Source organism: Theobroma cacao, chromosome 6, assembly GCF_000208745.1.
Source record: "Theobroma cacao cultivar B97-61/B2 chromosome 6, Criollo_cocoa_genome_V2, whole genome shotgun sequence".
NCBI classification, from domain to species: Eukaryota; Viridiplantae; Streptophyta; class Magnoliopsida; order Malvales; family Malvaceae; genus Theobroma; species Theobroma cacao.
The window spans coordinates 21,954,440-21,975,745 of record NC_030855.1 but is presented as its reverse complement, the minus strand read 5'-3'; the positions used below and the strand labels follow the sequence as shown (position 1 = coordinate 21,975,745).

The 21,306-nt window shown below is 34.5% G+C and overlaps 3 protein-coding genes and 1 pseudogene across 6 annotated transcripts; 2 read left to right on the top strand and 2 right to left on the bottom strand.

The window, feature by feature from the left end:
* Positions 330–5,223, top strand: LOC18596500 (katanin p60 ATPase-containing subunit A-like 2). Of its 2 annotated transcripts, none has more exons than XM_018123610.1 (11): positions 330–563; positions 951–1,127; positions 1,235–1,290; positions 1,519–1,584; positions 1,729–1,836; positions 2,618–2,684; positions 2,959–3,043; positions 3,274–3,437; positions 3,955–4,056; positions 4,418–4,640; positions 4,814–5,223. In XM_018123610.1, the coding sequence occupies exons 1-11, from the start codon at positions 525–527 to the stop codon at positions 4,945–4,947; spliced, it is 1,221 nt and encodes a 406-aa protein (XP_017979099.1). In that variant the 5' UTR covers positions 330–524; the 3' UTR covers positions 4,948–5,223. The 2 variants fall into 2 exon arrangements, with proteins under 2 accessions (XP_017979099.1, XP_007025077.1); XM_007025015.2 differs by having other exon boundaries at positions 331–563; positions 978–1,127.
* Positions 5,608–9,583, bottom strand: LOC18596499 (calcyclin-binding protein). 3 transcript variants are annotated; one of them, XM_018123612.1, is made up of 6 exons: positions 9,355–9,583; positions 7,241–7,289; positions 6,719–6,877; positions 6,187–6,426; positions 6,038–6,097; positions 5,608–5,931 (listed from the first exon to the last, which is right to left on the bottom strand). In XM_018123612.1, exons 1-6 carry the CDS (start codon positions 9,414–9,416, stop codon positions 5,827–5,829), a joined length of 675 nt encoding a protein of 224 aa, XP_017979101.1. In that variant the 5' UTR covers positions 9,417–9,583; the 3' UTR covers positions 5,608–5,826. The 3 variants fall into 3 exon arrangements, with proteins under 3 accessions (XP_017979101.1, XP_007025073.1, XP_007025072.1); XM_007025011.2 differs by lacking the exon at positions 9,355–9,583 and having other exon boundaries at positions 6,719–6,871; positions 7,241–7,537; XM_007025010.2 differs by lacking the exon at positions 9,355–9,583 and having other exon boundaries at positions 7,241–7,517.
* Positions 11,983–17,497, top strand: LOC18596498 (annotated as a pseudogene).
* LOC18596497 lies at positions 17,732–18,963 on the bottom strand. The gene is made up of 4 exons (XM_007025008.2): positions 18,864–18,963; positions 18,587–18,774; positions 18,326–18,488; positions 17,732–18,123 (listed from the first exon to the last, which is right to left on the bottom strand). The coding sequence occupies exons 1-4, from the start codon at positions 18,939–18,941 to the stop codon at positions 17,890–17,892; spliced, it is 663 nt and encodes a 220-aa protein (XP_007025070.2). The 5' UTR covers positions 18,942–18,963; the 3' UTR covers positions 17,732–17,889.

Genomic DNA, 21,306 nt, shown 5'->3' with positions numbered 1-21,306 from the left:
TCCTTTTCTTCTACTCCAAAATATAAAAATTTTTTGTTTCATTTTTAGTTTCACCGACCAAAGACGCAACTGGAAATAACACTCGTCAACGTCACCAGCAGGTAACTTCTTTCCCGCTTACCACCAGGAAACATGATCGGAAGGTAAATCAAAACAGGCAATCGTATTCACCCGTGACGCAGAGCACGGTAACAACCCCATTTTCCCATTTCTCCTTTAAGCACGTTATAATTTAAAAAGAAGAAAATGAAAGAGAAAACTAGATGACAGCTAGAACTTGTTGTTTTATTTATTTTGCTTTCCCTAAGTGGAAAGAAGGAAAAAAATCTTCAATTGATTGCCCATTTTCTCTCAACAGGATTTAAAGTACTCGCTCCTCTTTGTTGCACTTTACATCAAAACAAACGGACTCAAACACATAGAGAGAAAGGAGGAGAGAGAGATCTGAGTAAATTTTTGCACAGAGAAAAATCTCTCTTTTCTTCTTATTCTATTTTTTCTCTACAAAAAAATTCCATCAAAGAATGGCCGATGAACCTTCTGTCACTCGCTGGTCTTTTCTGGTACTCCCTTTTTCCCTCTCGCCCTTTTCCTGTTTGCTGTTTGGTTGCCGAAATAACAAAAGCAAAGAAAAATAGAGACTTTTTTGTTTTCTTTTTGAAAAATAATCGTTGTTTTGTTCCTGATTTCACTTCAATTAACTGAACTGAATGCAGTTACTTGACTTACTTCGAGTACCTCTCCTTTTTTCTAATAAAATTTTCTACTCATTTATTAGCCTAGATTACATCGGATTCAAGAAATTTTTTATTCTTTCCTTTTTTTTTGGTGGTCTTTAAAATTTTAAGTTGTGATCAAACTGTGTGAAGCAATGTTGGTCACAAAAAAAAAAAAAAAAGAAAAAGAAAAGTTTAAGCATTTTCTTGAAGCAATTATGTTATTATCTATAGGATTTTAAAATGTTTTATGATGCTAAGTTTGGGAGGAAGAGATTACCTGAGCCGCAAGATGGTCAAGCTGCTGATACGCCCGTGTCCAACGGCATTTCTTCGAATGTGACCTCAAATGGGAACCATTCTGTCAAGAACACGTCTGATATGGCTATTTATGAACAGTATCGAAATCGGGTAGCTCATTTTTTTAGCCATTGCGATTTTAAATTTAAATGCTCTATTTTTTTAGCATTTTTGTGTTTCTTGATTGGATGAGTTGTTATTGTTTTGTTTGGCTTCAGGATACCAACTCGGTGAACTCAAATGGTGCGGTTGCTAATGGATTTGATTCGAGACCGTATGTTCATTCTTCCTGTGATTCGTAACTTTAATAAATTTGTTTAGTTACACTATAGAATATAAGATGGATGGATCTAAGTTTGGTTTTTATATGGTATAGTTCTTGACATTGATCACGTGATTAATGTTTTCTGTTTCGAGTTGAATCCTAGTAGATACTGGGGATCAAGATATGATTCTCCAGTTCTTTGAAAACTGATGATTTTGATGTGTCTTTTTTATTCAGGCAAAAGTCTCTGCTTCCTGATTTTGAAACTGCTGAAATGCGAGCTTTAGGAGAGAGTTTAAGTAGGTAATTATGGATATCAGTATCTTCATTGGTGATAGAAAAGAAGTTTTGTTTCTTGTATTTGAATTGCTTGGGTGGTATATTCTTTTACATTAGAACTTGAAAATTTTGTCTACTTCATATCATCTTACATCATATCTTTTTTAGGGACATTGTTCGTGGGAGTCCAGATGTTAAGTGGGAAAGCATCAAGGGATTAGAGAATGCCAAACGTTTACTTAAAGAGGCAGTTGTTATGCCAATAAAATATCCCAAGTAAGTCTTGCTACACCTTTGACCATGAATGCTGTGCACATGTACATCACTAGCCTTTTAAGTCCTTGAAAAGTCTGACTGGTATGTTGACTGCCATTGCCTCCTTTTTATAACTGGATTGCTAGCTTATGTTACTGGATCTATAAAAATATGACATTTCTTGCATTCTTGCCTTCTGCATTGTATTTGAACCTACCCTTTGTGCTGTTTCCCCTATATTTAAGTTTCATTTTGTGCATATCAAATGAATAAAGTGAGCAGCATGTCTGCCTGAGTAAGTAGAAATTTTTTGTATGAAAATTAGAAAGTAGAGGCTAAAGCATTTTGTACTTGTCCTAAATATCAAAATCAGAATCCTCCATTTGGCTCAGAACTTTCCTTTGGTAGAGCAACAAAGATTAACAAGTGCCTTTCTAGGACAATGTTATCAAGTCAATAAGATTCCAAAGCTAGTACTCTCAGAAGTGCATGGAATATGGATTCTTGTCAAGAGTTGTTACTTGTGATGGCTTAGGTGCTGTAAAAGCTAGTCCTCTGAAAGTGCATGGATTATATTACAAAGAAAATCAAACTTTTCTTTAGAAAACTTTGGAAGTCACCCTTATAATATTAGTTCATTTGCTGGTTCTCTTTCCCGTACTTGAGATCAATGGGAATATTTTGTCAAGCACCGGCTTTTAATTTTTCTCTATTGATTTAGTGAAATATTAATGAAATATTCCATAATATGTTATGAAGGAATTTGAAGCTTTCATTTCACAGTTGATAAGATTTCGTGTAGGTACTTCACCGGTCTTCTTTCGCCATGGAAGGGTATTCTCCTTTTTGGCCCCCCTGGGACAGGAAAGGTCTGTATGTTGTTAATTGTTTCCAATAAATTAATGTTGTCTTACGCAAGCCATCTCCATAATGTAGTAGATATGCTTGATTAGTACAGAGGAAGCATGTTCTTCATAGTCACATGGTAAATTCTGATTAACAGTAGGGTACAATCACCTCAATACTGGGAGAAAAAGTTATGCATCGGGGAAAATAATTTGCTATATCTTGGTAGTGCTCATTCTTCTCTTTTGTTTTTCATTTATTTTTTAGCTTATACTTGAATCACTATTCTGGTTGCAGACAATGCTGGCAAAGGCTGTTGCAACAGAATGCAAGACCACATTTTTCAATATTTCAGCATCATCTGTAGTCAGCAAATGGCGTGGTATGTTAAAGACAATCTTTCCAAGATCTTATTTGATTTGTGGAGGGACTTGGTCCTAGGTATGAAAGTTATGAAGAATTGTCTCTAAAATGGAAAGTTGCTAGATATTATTGTAATTTATAAGATCATGAGATGAGCCCATGTACCTGTTGGGACCCGATCCAATAATTTTTATGGTTGTTATAAAAGTAGCAGTTAGTTATCTAACTGTGGAGTTCACAATATTCCAGGTGATTCTGAGAAGTTAATAAAAGTACTGTTTGACCTAGCAAGGCACCATGCACCATCTACCATATTTCTTGATGAAATTGATGCAATTATAAGTCAGCGCGGTGGTGAAGGACGCAGTGAGCATGAAGCAAGTAGGCGTTTGAAAACTGAGCTACTTATACAGGTGATGTTTTGTCGTGTTCTTATTTTTTGGGGCATAAATGTGTTCGTTGTGTGTGTGATATTATTAATATTTGGATTGATAATTCATGCATTAGTATCAAATGCCTTGTAGAACTGCTGCACAGTGTGTAACAACAAACCTGGTGGTATTATAACCTGTTTATTTTAGTTATGTCTTCTGCTCTAAAAATCAAGCGAAATAATCATCATGGGAAATTAAGCTATGTTATCCTTATTAGTGATTTTTAACTTTTTTTTTTTTGCTCAGCCTAGTGATTTTTAACTAGAATATAGTTGGAATCTTAAACTGATTCTGCAGCAGCTTTATAGGTGCATTCTTGTTTGTTGTTGTTTTAATCATATAATAAATGTCATCTGCAATAATTAAAAGTATTTAAAATCAAACATGTGATCTTACATCTTCCTTACTAGTAGTTAGTCTATGGTAATTTAAAATGAAATCATGGTAGCTTTCAACTATACTATCTCAAAAATTGATCATTAGGATTAGATTGCAGATGGATGGTTTGACACGGTCAGATGAGCTTGTGTTTGTTTTGGCTGCAACAAACCTCCCTTGGGAATTGGATGCAGCCATGCTCCGTCGTCTTGAGAAGCGAGTATCCTTTGACATGTTAATCTATTCTGTATTTTGAACAATATTAAGAATTATGGTAGAAGGTTCTAATATACATATTTACTTTTGCATGGACAAAGAACTTTACTTACAAAGCCGGGACATGATCGAAGCTTAGAAACCAACAGCACTAATTTTTAATCTGACATGATTGTGGTGCAAATCATTTTATAGTTGGCTTATGCTGTCTCCTAATCTTTTTAGCCTTGAATATATTGTTATTCTATCACTTGCTACTTACAATTAAGTTTGATGGAATCTTTTGCACGATGAATGAGAAAATCTTTCAGAAGTTCAAGATATGCTATTAATGAAGCAGTTTGCCTTTAACCAAGTTAAAAAAGATCCTTGTACCTCTCCCAGAGCCAGAAGCAAGAAGAGCCATGTTTGAAGAACTCCTGCCTGAACAGCATGGTGAGGAGACTCTTCCTTATGATATATTAGTGGAAAAGTCAGAAGGTTACTCAGGTTCAGATATTCGATTACTCTGCAAAGAAGCAGCAATGCAGCCTTTGAGACGCTTAATGACAGTCCTTGAAGATAGGCATGAACTGGTGCCTGACGATGGTATGTGTTTCACTTAAAGGTTTTATTTCCTCTGATTTTCCATTTTGTTTTCCTTACTGTATATTAATAGGCAAGAACGATCACCGGAAAAAAAGAGCTCTTTTTGTCTCATAAATTTCTGCCTGCAGCATTTAGTTTAGTCATGAACTCAAAATGTAATATTTGGTTTGCAGAGCTGCCGAAGGTTGGGCCTATTACGCCGGATGATATAGAAACTGCTTTGAAGAACACAAGACCATCAGCTCATTTACATGCTCATCGCTATGAGAAGTTCAACACAGACTATGGCAGCCAAATTCTCCAATGACGGCACACTGCTGTGAAGATGTAAACTTTCTAGATCTTATTAATCAGTTACTCAGTTTACTTATGGCAGACTAGAATATATTTTTGCCCCCTTTTAAGTGTTTTCCGCAAGTCCGATATGGGCCTGGAATGTTTTTCATTGGTTTGCCCAGGTCTAGGACCCTTTCGCGGTAGGGGACCATTTTTCTCAGTTGAGATAAAATGGTTGAATCAATCATAGACGACTATGATATAACATTATATTTAAGTATCTTAATAAAAATTTCACTTCCAGGGAGATTGTTATTTTAGGAAATTGTTAAAAAAAATAAAAATAAAAATTTAAGATTGTTTTATTAGTACTTTTTAAAACAATTTCAGATTTCATTCAATTCAACTTCTCTTTGCTTTAAGATCCTAACATCTCTTCAAATTTCATTTAAGTCTTGAACACAGGCCTCTCAAGTATGGACAAACCAGAGGCGTAAAACCCTAAAAATAAGCTTCTAATAATCGTGATAATGATAGCAATATTTCCAAAACTTTATATGGTTAATGGCACCAAGGAAAATTGTCGAGGTCAAGAGTTTAACCTATTTTCGGCCTGCGACATAAGCATCATGCCGTAATTTTAAAGCATGAGAATTTCGGCCAAAATTGCATGTCTTGTTAAAGCAACCGCTAATCAGCAAAGGCTCTAATTAAGATCTCATAAAGAAACATTGGATAACATGAAGAGAGCACCAACCTATTTGCAATGATACTTCATAGCAAGAACAAAATGTCCAGACTAAACTTAAACACGAGATGACTAGCTCCACAAAACACAAAAGGAGGCCAATGCAGGAAAAACATCTGAATAAAAAAAATCATTTCTGATCAATCTCCTTTGGCACTGGATTCACCGGTAACCTTTCAGAGGGTCTGCTGTTTTGCCAGACCTTGCATCAGTCCATGCTTTGGCAATTGTTCTCTTCATGTCATCATCACCGTCCTCATACATATTCTGTAATTCGCACAATTCAATGTCAAGGGAAAAAGTCGTAGGAATTAGCCACTGAAATTTGTTGTCGAACACATTCAACATGCAATAATTCTGGAAGTAAACTTACCTTCATTAAGTCCATGATTCCAGCCATGGGATCTCGTTCTTTATCCAAATTTGGCTTCAGCTGCGTGAACAGAAAAAAGTATTTTAGATTAACTGCAAAGGATGGAAATTAAAAGTAACTCTTATTCATCCTATATTGTTGGCAATTACCTTGTCCTCCTTGTAGTGCAGATCAGACCAGTTCCCTTTGGAAGCTTTGAACAATGTGATGACGACTCTTGTAGGCTTGACTAACACCTTGCACTTTTCTGGTACAATGTCTTTATTCAATTTCGGAATGGCACATCGATAGTTCTTTCCTTGGACGTCATGAAATTTAACATCAAATGACATTGGCTTGAACTCTGTCTGAATTTTTTCCTGGTTAACTCCTTCTAGAGAGACATATATCTGTCGGACAAACACAAAGTAAGCCAAAAAAAAAAAAAAGCAGTGTAACCATAATGCAGAATATGTAGTGCTCATAATTTCAGAGGACTCTAAGAAGCTCCTGCTCTGTCGTAGAGAACATTATTTAAGATGATGAAACTACTGATAACCACATCATGTACTCCAACAAGTCAATGAATTATATTTCTCTTTCAGGTTGCAATGTTGGGACTTGGGAATTTGATATTTGTATTGGAAATGACAGACACAACGAGGAAAAAAACTTATATCTCTAAGAACATAAATTTCTTACCTTGACTTTATCATTATCCTGATCCCAGCTGAACGAGGCGAGCGTTACATAACTCAATGCTGGGTTAACAGGAACCTTACCTGAAGTTGATATGGGAGTTGGAATTTGTGAAACAGTAGCAGGAGTAGGTGCCTTTGCAACCTCGTTTGATGTCTGCAACTGAAGAATCCATAGTTTAGAATCATGAAAAGATACCAAACACTTTCTCCAATAACCAATCTCAAATTAAATTGCAGAACCATGATATCTTTGAACCGATACAGATTGTTTTGTTGAAATGGTTTTCACATTTCAACCATTCCCATTAAATTTCAACTTTGGACAAATAAAAAAAAAATTAAATCTTCAGATTCCATTGGAAAAGAACTCCAAAATGGACAGGGCCCACGAGAACTCAGAAACTAAAGTAAAAAACTCAGACTTAGAACTCCTAAAATCAAAATATATGGAACCCAATTCATTCGAAATATCAAAATTTCAATACCCAGAAAAAATAGTACTAGTAAGAGGAAAGATTGGAACCTTTTCCAAGTTGCGAATTTCGGAGGAAAGAAGAGATAGAATACGTGGCCTCTTTGCGATGCTTTGGAGTTGCCTAAGCTCCTCTAAATCAAGCGCCAATTCCTCCGCCATTTTCTAAATTAAGCTTCTTTAGGGTGTCTAGTTTTTCATCAGAGAGAATGAGAGGGATGGTTAAGCGTAGCTTATTTATAGGACAGGCTTATTTTTCTGTAGAAGATACTAGAACCTCGAAACGGAAGCAGTTGGCAAGTTCAGGATTGTTTTTCCAAAAATATGATTTTCATAATTAATAAATGGAAATATGATTTAGCCGATTAGGGTTTTGGAAGAAGCAAAGAAAGTTCTAGTCTTTCTGATTAATGAAAAAGAAAATGAGAAAGTGACAAGTGTCAGTCGAAAATTGGGCCTAGTACGTTGGGCTGAGTCAGGGGATATCAGGCCTCAACGGTACTGAGAATTGGGCATTCTAACCCAACCTGGAAATGAATCAGGCCTTATTTTCTATTTAAGCCCATAGGATATGTCGGTGTTGCGCTCCCTATCTTTAATAAAAAAATCAGATTTTAATGTTTTTTTATATAATTATAATAATTAAATAATTGCACAACGGATTCTACAGGCATTGTAAACAAAAAAATAATGCCAAAAAAAAGAAAGAAAGAAAATAGGGACTCATTCGTGACGTTGGGGCAGGCTTATGCTAAATGCACATTGAAAGCATGGATATATTTTTGAGTTTTTTTTTTAAAATAGGCTTCATGTATAAGGTCTTTTTGATAATAGGTTTTGATACATGAAGAAAATCTGTGAGTTTTTTGAGTATTTTTAAAGATTTTAGAGTAATTTTTGATATATGAAAATTTTTTTTGAACATTTTGAGTATTCTTTGTCAGGTAAGCATATTCGTTAATTATGTTATTAAATGAAATATGGTGTATCGTTTGAAATTGTTGATCTAATTAAATAAAATTCAGTAGTTTTTGTAATTTTTGAGAATTATGTGATTAGTTTTTAAGTATTGCGTGACTGACTTTATACATTACTTGACTGACTTTGATTATTGTGTGACTAGTTTTTGATAAGGTATTACGTGATTAGTTTTTGATAAGGCATTGCATGTCTGACTTTGGGTATTGCGTGATTAGTTTTTGATAAGGCATTACGTGATTAGTTGATAGACATTGCATGACTAGTTGTAAGGCATTGTGTGGCTTAGGCATTACTTAAATATCAGTCACGCAATGTCTAAAAATCAGTCACACAATGCCTAAAACCAATCATGTAGTAATTAAGTCACGTAATGTCTAAAATTAGTCTTGTAATACTTAAAAATCAGTCTAATCAATTTTAACTCCTTAATTTTGGGGTTTCATGAGTAAACTAATATACTCAAGAACCTAAAACACATACTTTTTTTTTTGCTAAGCCATGAAATTGTGCATTTCATAAAAGATAGGTTACAAAACTCCATAACCCTCCAAAGTAAGACAAAATAAATCTTTATCGGGAGAGCCTTGCTCACTCCCTTTATGCAAAAACAAAATATACTCCATTTACAAAATATTCATTGAACAATTTCAATTCAAAATTTCATAAAAAAAATTAAAATCCATAGCAAACATACTTAATAATCATCTCAATCCCAGATGCAATAAAACCGTGAACCACCATAAAACTCATCAAACATACTTTAGCTATTTTTTCTCCCTGAGCCCATCATTTTAACCAATTTGATCCAACTCATCAACACAGACATCTCCATTGCAGCACAAGTTTCAAAGCAAGTCATCAATAGAAAGCATCCAATTACCAAACTCATCATGCTACCTGCAATCACCATAGAAGAGCAAAATCATTTTTCATCGTTCTTGAAAACTTCAAAATCCATCATCTAAAAAAATAAAACAAAATAAGAAAAAGCTTGATGTCATCTCTGGAGGACGAGATAGACAGTATTTGATCAGAGAGAGAAATCGAGATTTAATTTTAAAATTTTTGTCTGAATGGTAAAATAGAGAAAATTGAAACTATTTTAACTTATCTGAAATTGTTTAAAGAGTATTGTTATTTAATCATGTCAAAAATTAACTTATCTGAATGGTAGAATACATGGCCTCTTTGCGATGCTTTGGAGTTGCCTAAGCTCCTCTAAATCAAGCGCCAATTCCTCCGCCATTTTCTAAATTCAGCTTCTTTAGGGTGTCTAGTTTTTATCAGAGAGAATGAGAGGGATGGTTAAGCGTAGCTTATTTATAGGACAGGCTTATTTTTCTGTAGAAGATACTAGAACCTCGAAAAGGAAGCAGTTGGCAAGTTCAGGATTTTTTTTCCAAAAATATGATTTTCATAATTAATAAATGGAAATATGATTTAGCCGATTAGGGTTTTGGAAGAAGCAAAGAAAGTTCTAGTCTTTCTGATTAATGAAAAAGAAAATGAGAAAGTGACAAGTGTCAGTCGAAAATTGGGTCTAGTACTTTGGGCTGAGTCAGGGGATATCAGGCCTCAACGGTACTGAAAATTGGGCATTCTAACCCAACCTGGAAATGAATCAGGCCTTATTTTCTATTTAAGCCCATAGGATATGTCGGTGTTGCGCTCCCTATCTTTAATAAAAGAATCAGATTTTAATGTTTTTTTATATAATTATAATAATTAAATAATTGCACAACGGATTCTACAGGCATTGTAAACAAAAAAATAATGCCAAAAAAAAAAGGAAAGAAAATAGGGACTCATTCGTGACGTTGGGGCAGGCTTATGCTAAATGCACGTTGGAAGCATGGATATATTTTTGAGTTTTTTTTTTAAATAGGCTTAAGGTGTTTTTGATAATAGATCTTTTTATAATTTTAAGTATTTTTAGTCAAGAAAATTAAAATTTGGATAAAATTATCCTTAATAAAATTGACCTATTTATTTGACTTCGCGTCTCAACCATAAACCTATTAACGGGTCGAGTATATTTAAGTCTGCGCTTCAAATCGACTCATATTATTTGAGTTTTCCTCGTCAGACTATTCATCTCTGAAGTATTTCTTACCAGAAAGATAAACGTTTAAGCATTTTGAGAATTTTGGAGTAGATTTTGATACACGAAGAAAATCTATTAGCGTTTTGAGTATTTTTAAACATTTTAGAGTGATTTTTGATATATGAAAAAAAACTTTTGAACATTTTGAGTATTATTTATCAAGTAGGTATATTCATTAATTATGTTGTTAAATGGAATATAATGTATCGTTTGAAGTTGTTGATCTTATTAAATAGAATTCAATAGTTTTTGTGACTTTTGAAAATTATGTGACTAGTTTTTAAATATTACGTAACTGACTTTGGATATTGTGTGACTGACTTTGGGCATTACGTGATTAGTTTTTGATAAGGTATTACGTGACTAGTTTTTGACTGACTTTGGGTATTGCGTGACTAGTTGATAAGCATTACGTGATTTGTTAGAAAGGTATTACGTGACTAGTTAGTAAGACATTGTGTGACTTAAGCATTATTTAAATATCAATCACACAATGCCTAAAAACCAGTCACTCAATGCCTAAAACCAATTACATAATACCTAAAAATCAGTCATACAGTGATTAAGTCACGTAATGCCTAAAATTAATCTCGCAATACTTAAAAATCAGTCTAATCAATTTTATCTCTTTAACTTTGGGGTTTCATGAATAAACCAATAAACTTAAGAACCTAAAACACATATTTTTTTTTTACTAAGCCATGAAATTGTGCATTTCATAAAAAATAGGTTACAAAACTTCATAACCTTCCAAAGCAAGACAAAATAAATCCTTTTCGAGAGAGCCTTGCTCACTTCCCTTATGCAAAAACAAAATATACTCATTTTACAAAATATTCCTTGAATAATTTCAATTCAAAATTCCATAAAAAAAATCAAAATTCTCAACAAACGTGCTTAATAATCATTTCAATCCCAGACACAATAAAATCATGAACAACTATAAAACTCATCAAATATACTTTAGCTATTTCTTCTCCTTGAGCCTATCATTTTAACCAATTTGATCCAACTCATCAACACAGGCATCTCCATTGTAGTACAAGTTTCGAAGCAAGTCATCAACAGAAAGTATCCAATTACCAAATTCATCATGCTGCCTGCAATCACCATAAAAGAGCAAAATCATTGTTCATTGTCTTTGAAAACTCCAAGATCCATCATCTAAAAAAATAAAATAAATTAAGAAAGAACTTGATATCATCTCTGAACGGTGAGATAGACAATATTTGATTAAAGAGAGAAAGCAAGATTTAATTTTAAAATTTTTGTCTGGATAACGGAATAGATAAAATTAAAACTATTTTAATTTGTCTAAAATTATTTAAAGAGTATTATTATTTAGTCATATCAAAAATTGATTAAAACTATAAAAATAATATTTTTAAATTGAGTTTACGAAAAAAGTTATTTTTCATGATTTTCTCCGTATTTTTCTAATTTTTCTTCCTTCGCGAGACAGTCGGCCTTTGCAGAAGAAAATATGTATTGTTAGGAGTATTTTTATAGTCCCAATTGGAAAGGTAATCGATCACGTGAATCAACACATGTAAAACAAATGTAACAATTTTGAGGGCATTGGGTATCGGGAGAAAGAAATTAATTAATTTGTTGTCGGTTGATCTAGGCATTTTCGTCTATATATGCGATTGTTTAAGAGGGGTCCAAGGGAAGGGATGGGACGGAATTCAATTACTGGTATAAGACCAAGAGTGCAGCAACAAAGGTAGGAAGAAATATGTGGAAGCTGGAGATAGCGGAAGGCGTTGGTCCGTGGCTCTTTACTACAAACAAATTTATGGGCAGACAGGTTTGGAAATTCGACGCTGGTTCCGGAACGTCAGAGGAAGGAGCTCTAATTGAAAACTTCCGACAAAATTTCTCCTTACATCGGCATCATGTTAAAGCAAGTAGCGACATGCTTAAGAATTTTCAGGTAGTTAAAGTTTTAGTTTCTTTGAAAAGTTTCTACTTGCAAAGAAATTGGCACTCTTGCATGAACTTCACTGTCATAATATTTTGAGTCAACTATATATGTTAAACTGTTTTTGGTCCAAATTACAGCTCATCCAAGATAACCAGGTAGATCTAAGCATAGCACCAGTGAGATTGGAAGACAATGAAGAAGTGACTCGTGAAAAAGTCACGACTGCTTTGAGGAAAGCTGTTCGATTCACTTCAGCTATACAAGCATGGGATGGACATTGGCTCTCGGAAGATTCAGGGCCATTGTTTTCCTTACGCCCTCTGGTACATATGCTTTCTATGCTCAATTCTTCCCTTCAAAGACGAAGAAAGAGATCCTGGAAAAAGTGTCCAAAATGTAAGTTTTACCTCATGGTTGCGGCTTTTACAACTTGCAGGTTATGGTCTTATACCTTACTGGAACACTTGATACCGTTCTATCTTCTGAACACAAAAGGGAAGTTCTTCGCTACATTTACAATCATCAAGTAGTAACCTCAACTCTTTGACACATTTACATGGATGAAAGTTCTCTTTAGTACAGTATGAGATACTTAATAGTACCAGTACTTCAATTTTTTTTTCCCCCTGGCTAGAATAGAGATGGAGGATGGGGTTTCCACGTAGAGGGGCACAGCACCATGTTGACCACGATTCTAAATTACATTGCCCTTCGTTTGCTTGGAGAAGGAACTGAAGGTGGCAAAGATGGGGCTGTCGAGAAGGCTAGAAATTGGATAGTTAATCACGGGGGTGCAACGATGATACCCTCATTGGGAAAGGCTTATCTTTCGGTATGAAATTTTTTCTGCTACTAGCCTTTTCTTTTCTTGGTCAAAGAGGATAGCACTATGACTTGACTAGCTGAATTTGAAATCTTAATTCAAACCCCACATTTTCAACCACCTAAACTAAGCTGAAGTGAACTCAGTTGGTGCTATTCATGTTAGACATTCTCCTTAAAAATCAATTTTATTATTTATTTATTAAATAAATAAATTATTACATTAATTACTGTTTCATATATATATATATTATGTTTTGTTGAAATATGGATCTAGTCAAGTGAATCCAAATTCATTAATACATTTACATAGACATTATCCAACTACCAATTAGAATTGAATTATAATCATATTCCTAGGATTTGTACATGTCTTATATAAATTGGTAAGTATTGCTATTTAGTTGACTATCATAATCTCAATATATATATATATATATATATATATGAATGGTTAATCTATATGATTTTTTTCTTAAATAAAAATTATTATTATTAGTTTAAAACTTAAAATTTCACATATTGAGATATCTTTCAATTCCCTCCTCAACTTTACTGCTAGATACACTTTAATCTATTGAAAATTTTAATGTAAAGGTACTAGGATTATATGAATGGTCAGGGTGCAATCCAATGCCCCCAGAATTATAGCTTCTCCCTTCATATTTTCCTTTCAGTCCAGGTAAATCTAAAATTTCTTTTATAGTAAAACCTAACTTTTTCTTTTATTCGCTGACACTAATTATATATCTTCTCATATGCACCCAGCGAGGCTATGGTCTTTCATGCGCAACTTTTATGCACCTATGTCTTACTTGTATGGAAAGAAATTTGTCGGGCCAATCACTGAGCTTATTTTATCATTGAGAGAAGAAATTTACATCCAACCGTATGAAAAGATAGATTGGAATAAAGCACGCCATTCCTGTTTAAAGGTTTGTCATATTTATCCACATGCTTGTTGATACTGTTAATCTATACTGCCAAGAATTTTGCAGTGCTGATGAGATGAATTGGGGATACACAGGTGAAGGTGTTTTTGAACTTTCCAAAGCCTGGCAAGCTTATGATTTGGTTTCACTGCAGGAAGATGTATACCACCCTTATCCCATGGTGCAAATTCTGCTTTGGGACAGTCTTTATTACATTGCCGAGCCAGTTTTAAAATGCTGGCCCTTCTCCAAGCTAAGAGAGAAAGCTCTACAGATAGTAACAAAGCTCATCCATTATGAGGATGAGAACACTCGATACATAACTCAAGGAAGTATACAGAAGGTATCCTCCATAAAACATTGATGAATTGAGCATGGATATTTGGTATTAAAATGCTCCAGAGCGCCACCATCATCATTTTAATCTAGTTGTCCTAAGTTGCTGCAGAGTCAAAGCTCAGTTAGCAATCTATGAGTTTACCAGAGTACAACATATTATTGACATTGGGCAGCCAAGTGGTATCAGAATGCTTACTGCAAATGCTTCAATTGCAGGTTTTGCATATGATGGCCTGTTGGGCAGAGGATCCAACTTCAGATTCAATAAAATTTCACCTCGCCAGAGTTCCTGATTACTTGTGGGTAGCTGAAGATGGAATGAAAATGCAGGTTTGGTGATAATAATCCACCTTACCACTGCACATGTCCAACTTTACCATGCTTGTATTACATTTCTAATTGTAGCTGATTAAATTTGCTAATTCGTTTGTATTGGAAGTTAAACGGTGGTAGCCAATTGTGGGATACCGTTTTAACTACCCAAGCAATCATCTCAAGTAATCTAACGGATGAATATGGCTCTACTCTCAGAAAAGCGCATGAGTTCATAAAACAGTGTCAGGTTTGTTCCTATTCCCCCAATCTTTGTTTCTTAAACTAATCTGTATTAATTCTATTATCTCAATCAGCTCACTTTATTTCTCGCATCAACAAATCTCTCAGCTTCAAGAAAATGCGTCAGGAGACTTCCAAAGTATGCATCGCCACATGTCTAAAGGAGCTTGGACTTTCTCCGTTCAAGATGATGGATGGCAAACCATAGACGGCATAGCTGAAGCTCTGAAGGTGACTTTGCTCCTCTGTATTAATTTATTTTGTCTCTCTAAGTTAAAAAAAACAATTAGCAAATTTAATTTGCTAGCAGACGTTTATTAATTACTCTTTTCTTTGCAGGCAATACTGTTACTCTCAAAATTACCTCCAGAAATTGTAGGTGAAACAGTTGAAGTAGAGCGACTATATGATGCTGTGAATGTCCTCTTGTCGTTGCAGGTATGAAGACATCTTTATCTTTGGTTTGTTGAAAACTCTCTCTGTTTTCTTGCATATTGGATATCTATGGAAAACTGTAATTCTCGTATCCTTGGCCTTGATTTTCCATTTTCTCTTTTTATTAGAGCAAAAATGGTGGTTTTACTGCTTGGGAGCCAGTAAGAGGACCACAATGGCTGGAGGTAAAACTTATCAAAAGTGCACGTGTTCTCCAGTTCATGCTCAAATGTTCAAAGTTTTGCCAAGCAAGTCATACTTTGCTGCAATTTTGCTGCTTAATTCTAACGCAGCGTCAACTTTTTAGTTTAAATTGTGGGATTCTTTTCTTTTTCAGAAGCTAAATCCAACAGAACTTTTTGCTGCAGCAGCGATTGAGCGGGAGTATGTTCCTATTATCAGTAATTGCATTATGTTATCATTAAAGCATCATATAAAAATTTTCTTTAACATTAGTAATTTGGTGGTCTTAGGTATGCTGAATGCACTTCGTCGGCCATCCAAGCTCTTGTGTTGTTCTCCCAGTTATATCCTGGATATCGAAAGAAAGACATAGAAACTTCTGTGACTAATGCAGTGCAATTTCTAGAAGGTTCACAGATGGAAGATGGTTCTTGGTGATTCTGAATTCCTTTCTGTAGTTTAACTTAACTTGAGCAAAATCATGAATGGATAATGGGAACAAAAGTTATAATAGAAGTTTAAGCTAAGATTATCACTTAATATTTGCAGGTATGGCAGCTGGGGAGTTTGCTATACATATGGCACATGTTTTGCTTTAGCAGGGCTGGCTGCTGTTGGGAAGACCTGTCACAACAGCCAAATTGTCCGTAAAGCTTGTCAATTTTTGCTTTCAAAACAGCAAGAGTCTGGTGGATGGGGAGAAAGCTATCTGTCATGCCCCAATTTGGTAATTGCCATTCTTATGTTACTTAATCAGTTTATCACTGAGCTAGGGAGCATGAATTAAGTGAATCCAAGCAAAAACATGTATAGCCGTAATTATTGCCTTACTGGACATACAGTAATCGGCTATTTTCCAGAAGAAACCCTGGCGTTTCACAAAGAAATCGATCACTCTGTCTTCTGAAACTCAGTAGAGGAGACTATACAATATTCCTAATATTTTCCCACAATTTTTGAACAGGAATATGAACATCTAGCAGAAGGAGACTGCTCAAATCTAGTGCAAACTTCATGGGCAATGATGGGTCTGATTCATGCTGGACAGGTTAGATTTTAAATATGTGTGTTTTCTTTTTGGATAAGCAAATCTAAATTTAGGTATTGAATATTACTATATAGTGTAATATTATCAAGTAATTGGATTATTGGAAGCTAAGACTGGGTTGTATATTTACCATATGCTAAGGAAAATGATCCATTCAAATCATGGTGATGTGTATGATAAATCATATTAATTATAGAAAACAAATTCTGCTGATATTAGTGGTAAAAACATGATATCAACCTTTAGCTTTGCAAATTCAACACAAACCTCAATTCCTGGTCTAAATGTTTCTTGCTAACTAGGCTGAGTTGGATCCGCAACCTTTGCACGAAGCAGCAAGACTATTGATCAACTCACAGATGGAAAGTGGTGAATTTCCTCAACAGGTATGTAAGACCTAAGTTAGATCCTTCTAGCAAGTCAAATGCTTCAGCAAAGCAATTCACCCACTGCTGATAATATATAGCATCCTTGACAGCCTGATTTTCTTAAGAAAATGGAAAGAGAAAAAAAAAATTCAGTCTTGAAATTCAGATTAACAATTGACAATTTGCTTTGTGCTTTAAAAAAGGAGAATATGGCTTAATGAGATGATGGTCATCATTCTCTTGAAGCAAAAGAACTATCAAAAAGATTATATCTATTAAAAACTTACAAACGTTCTCTTGTTCAAGGTTTTAATTTGTATAGATTGCTTAAGATCTAGATGGAACCCTCATTAATAGTGTTATCCTGAACTAAATATTGGTTTTCACAGGAACTCACCGGGGTCTGCTTGAGGACTTGTATGATACATTATGCTGCATATAGAAATATATTCCCATTATGGGCCCTGGGAGAATATTGTAAACATGTGCTCTCGACTTCACAAGAATATTAGGCTCCCTTAGGATCTTGGAATCCTCAGTACTGTTGAATTGTTCCTTAAATTAGCATTCTTTCCTGATCGATTCGAAAAAGTTTCATCCTTGCTGGTGTTGATATGTTTTGTCCCATAAACTTGTAAATGTTATGCTGATCTCAGGTCTCAGTACTGCAGGCTTATAAATCAAAAGGGGCATCAAATGGTCCAATGTTTACTTAAAAGTAGAATAAAAAAGAAGTAAATGATCCAATATCCAGGCAGAAGGAAACCCAAAAATTATTTCCGTCCAAAACAACAGTAGGAGTATGATGCAATCGAGCAAGCAGACATGTAAGACAAGCAACCAAATTCTGACAAGAAAAACCGAAAATTCATATTCGCTCTTCATTATGGTTCATAGATCCACAACATAAATCGAAGTTCCAAATTATTGTTCATTCCTACCAAACCTACAAAGAGCTCAAACCTATTATAAGAAGGGTTAATATTTGGATAACATTGCTTGGCTTCTATGCAAACTTCATGAACCTGTTATCTTGTTTCCACCTCTCTTGATTTTGTGCAGCCAACATATTCTCAACCTGCTTTTGCAACTCTGCTCTTATTTGGTAATTTGAAGCCAAACTTTTTGTTAAATTCTCTTTCATGGCCAACAGTTCAGCCTTTTTCATCTCTGCCTCATCTATCTCGTAGTTACTCGTATACCCATTGTTGCCTTGAAGTTCCATAAAAGTTGACTTCATCTGCAAGAGAGATCATCAAATTGACAAATTCCATAAACCTAAGTTAGGAAATTGAATTCACAGATAAAATATAATGCCCAAAGGGGCCAACCAACATTGCTCTTAGTCAATTAAAAATGAGATTGCATCCTCAGCAAACATCTGAACAGTTTAACTTTTAGATTCTTCATTTGAAAGTCTCAATTTCTAATCGTCAATTTACCTCATTCACAGAGTTCCTCAACTCTTGCACTCGAATTCGAGATTCCATCAAAAACCTCCCCACATTTTCCCTAAATTCATTGATTTCTGAACTCTTCGATTCGTAAAACTTATCCTTTTCCTTCTCCACCTCTTCAAGCTCCTCGATCTCACTTTTCAAAACCCTGAGATTCAACGCAGCGCATCTCATCTCAGAAATGAACGCTAAATCTACATTACCAGATGCAAATGTAAAATTATACTAATGAAATTAAATTTTCACTTCAATTGTTGAGAGCTGGAATTATATTTGGCGTCGAGGTTTTCAATTCCAGATTTGAGAGAAGAGATTTTAAAGTTTTGCGAAGCGATCTTTTGATCAAGCCACAAGCATCTCTGTTCCCTGGACCGAATATGAGCCAGCTTCGATTCCAAAACCTGAGATTTGTTCGCTTGAAGCTCTTTCTCCGCCTGTGGAAATAAACATGGAGACACAAAATTAGGACTTTCTGGCCTCGTTTTTCTCGGGAATCAAACAGAAGGTTGAGTTTAGATTTGACCTGGAGGAGAGCTAGGCGTTGGTTTCTAGAATGCTCCATGGTTTCAAGCCTTTCTCGAAACGCAGAGGAAAGCGCCATGGCCAATGGCTAAGTTCTTCTTAAAATGTTCGAAGTTTGAATTTTTGAATTTATATAAGGGACGAAAGTTGGGTCGCCACTGCTACGGGTCCGGCCCGGTTTGACGAGTTAAATGACTGGCCCAAGACATAAGCTTGAGCGTTTTTTTTCTTTTTCAAAATTAGATTTCTTTTTAAACAATAAATATAATTACAGAATGCTTGATTTTTTTGGTAACACTTAAGGTAGAAAAGGGAGAATTTGAATTTAAAATATTTTTAATGAAATATTATTATAAATTTATATTATATATATTCACGTATTCAATATAAAGTGAGGAAGACAATCATTATTTTGTATGAAATTCTTAAAAACAATGCATATGATTTTGACACATTTATCACAATTTTGGAACTTAAAAATTATAAATAAGTCTTTTTGTGTGGATAGTAATGATAATTAGTCTATTAAATAGTATTGAAATGGAAAAGCATTGGAGGGGATGCCTCCCCGGAAAATGAGAGGATTCGATTGAGACATATCAAGAGACAAGAATCCCACCTAGCAGTTAGTGCCCCTTTAGGTCCAAGTACAAGCAAAAACCTAACCTAACTGTAGAGAGAGAAAAAAAAGGAAAACCTTCCAAGTAAAAAGGGGATCTTACTTTATAAGAGCATCTTCCTCAAATTATGCTAAAAAATAAAGGTGATGTTTAAGAAAAGCCTAATGATGACTCCTTAACAAGGCGAGGAGTTAAACAAAAAATTTATAAACCCGACAATGCCGGGTACACTCTTTGACTGATTTTGGAAATGAAAAAGAGAGTATGAAACCTTTGCCATTGTTTATGAAAGTTATGTCCTAGCTATATTGCCTTTATCATTTCATTATTAGGATTTAGTACTATAAAGGGAGCGCATATGGGATTCCACCAGCAAGGGGGGGTGGTTGATGATGCGGTTATAGGTCAGAAAGGTGCTACAAAAAAAAAAAAAAAACAAAAGGACTTCATGAGTAAGGGAAAAGGTTTGATCAGAGATAATTAAATGAACCTTTTTTTTTTTGTTTTCTTTTAATGAAAAACCTCTGTGCAAAGTTAGAAATGGAGTTCTAAGTTCCTGCAGTTAGAAAGTCTACTAACAGCATCAAGCCACAAACAAGTTATTTCTGTTTATTTTCATTTTGGAAGAGAGTATGTACATACAATGATAAAATTTTTTAAAGATATTCTAAAGGAAAACACAATTAATGGTATCACTAAACATATCAATTAGTTGAAAAATTCTTCAAAACTTCCATGACTTTTTGCATGAGTTGAGAACCCAAAAAAGCATCAATCTTCGAGTCTGATTTAATGATTAAAGATATCTTTCCAAGTCACGGTGAATTACAAAAATTTCAAAAATCAATTTAATAACAAATCGCTTAACATAATTAAAATAATCAGACATAGCAATAAGTTTGAAAATAATACAAGAATAATAACTTTAGAGTTTCTTAGTACATTTCTGATACTTGAGGGACCAGGCTTTCCTCTAACAGAACCATTAGTATTAAAATTCGAGGAATTAGATTGTGGAGGTTTCCACTAGGCATTCCTTGAGAAGATGCTTTGAGACATATATATGACTTGGAAGCAGACCTCGGATCAGTCCACCAAACAGTTTCTAGGATACTGTCATCCCCCTGCACTGCCTTCATCCAGAAAACAGATCAAAGTTTGACTAAAGAAACCAAATCATTCAAATCCCATTTTTTTCCCTTCAAAATTAGCTTCATTTTCAGCACCTCAAAGAGACCATAAAACTACTTTTCACAAATAAAAAAAAAAATCATTTTTTGCACATCAGTTATCCACCCAAATAATCACATTAATATTGTTGTAAAAAGAGAGGGATTAAATTCGGCAGACAACAGGCCACATCCCACCGTTTCAAAATGAATAAGCAGATGAGTACAATCTTCCAAGAAGGAAAGGCATGCACCAGGGGCAAACTGCAAAACACCTCCGGGATCTAAATCCTCCCCTGGATAAAAGAAATTTCTTTGTAAGGATGCACCCCAAGGAAGCTAATTATAAAAATATTGTAACAGACTTTTAAAATCCTTTGAGCAACTGCAAATAATAGAAGAAAATTTTTTAATCAAGAATATATTATGTTCGTCAAACTTCCAAAACAATCTATCTTTTCTATTACCGATCAAATAAACGTCACTTAATATGAAAATAAGTTGACGAAGAACTCTATTTTCCCATTTGTTCTACACCTAAATTTGCCAATTTGAACTCAAAGTGCAATTATCCTGAAAATAATCCATCACCTTTACATCTCTATCGACAGATAGCCGAAACAGTATTGAGAAAAGCACTTTCAGGGGCCTATCT

Bases quoted from the DNA above. Each gene is read 5' to 3' on its own strand.
- LOC18596500 (XM_018123610.1), top strand. From the start codon at position 525: ATGGCCGATGAACCTTCTGTCACTCGCTGGTCTTTTCTG. The intron at 1,128-1,234 runs GTAGCTCATTTT...GTTTGGCTTCAG, and splicing joins ATGAACAGTATCGAAATCGG to GATACCAACTCGGTGAACTC. The intron at 1,585-1,728 runs GTAATTATGGAT...TATCTTTTTTAG, and splicing joins TTAGGAGAGAGTTTAAGTAG to GGACATTGTTCGTGGGAGTC.
- LOC18596499 (XM_018123612.1), bottom strand. From the start codon at position 9,416: ATGGCGGAGGAATTGGCGCTTGATTTAGAGGAGCTTAGGCAACTCCAA. The intron at 7,290-9,354 runs GCCATGTATTCT...CATCGCAAAGAG, and splicing joins CTCCAAAGCATCGCAAAGAG to GCCACGTATTCTATCTCTTC. The intron at 6,427-6,718 runs GTAAGAAATTTA...TTTGTCCGACAG, and splicing joins AGGATAATGATAAAGTCAAG to ATATATGTCTCTCTAGAAGG.
- LOC18596497 (XM_007025008.2), bottom strand. From the start codon at position 18,941: ATGGCGCTTTCCTCTGCGTTTCGAGAAAGGCTTGAAACCATGGAGCAT. The intron at 18,775-18,863 runs GTCAAATCTAAA...TTATTTCCACAG, and splicing joins AACGCCTAGCTCTCCTCCAG to GCGGAGAAAGAGCTTCAAGC. The intron at 18,124-18,325 runs GTAAATTGACGA...TCTCTCTTGCAG, and splicing joins TGAGGAACTCTGTGAATGAG to ATGAAGTCAACTTTTATGGA.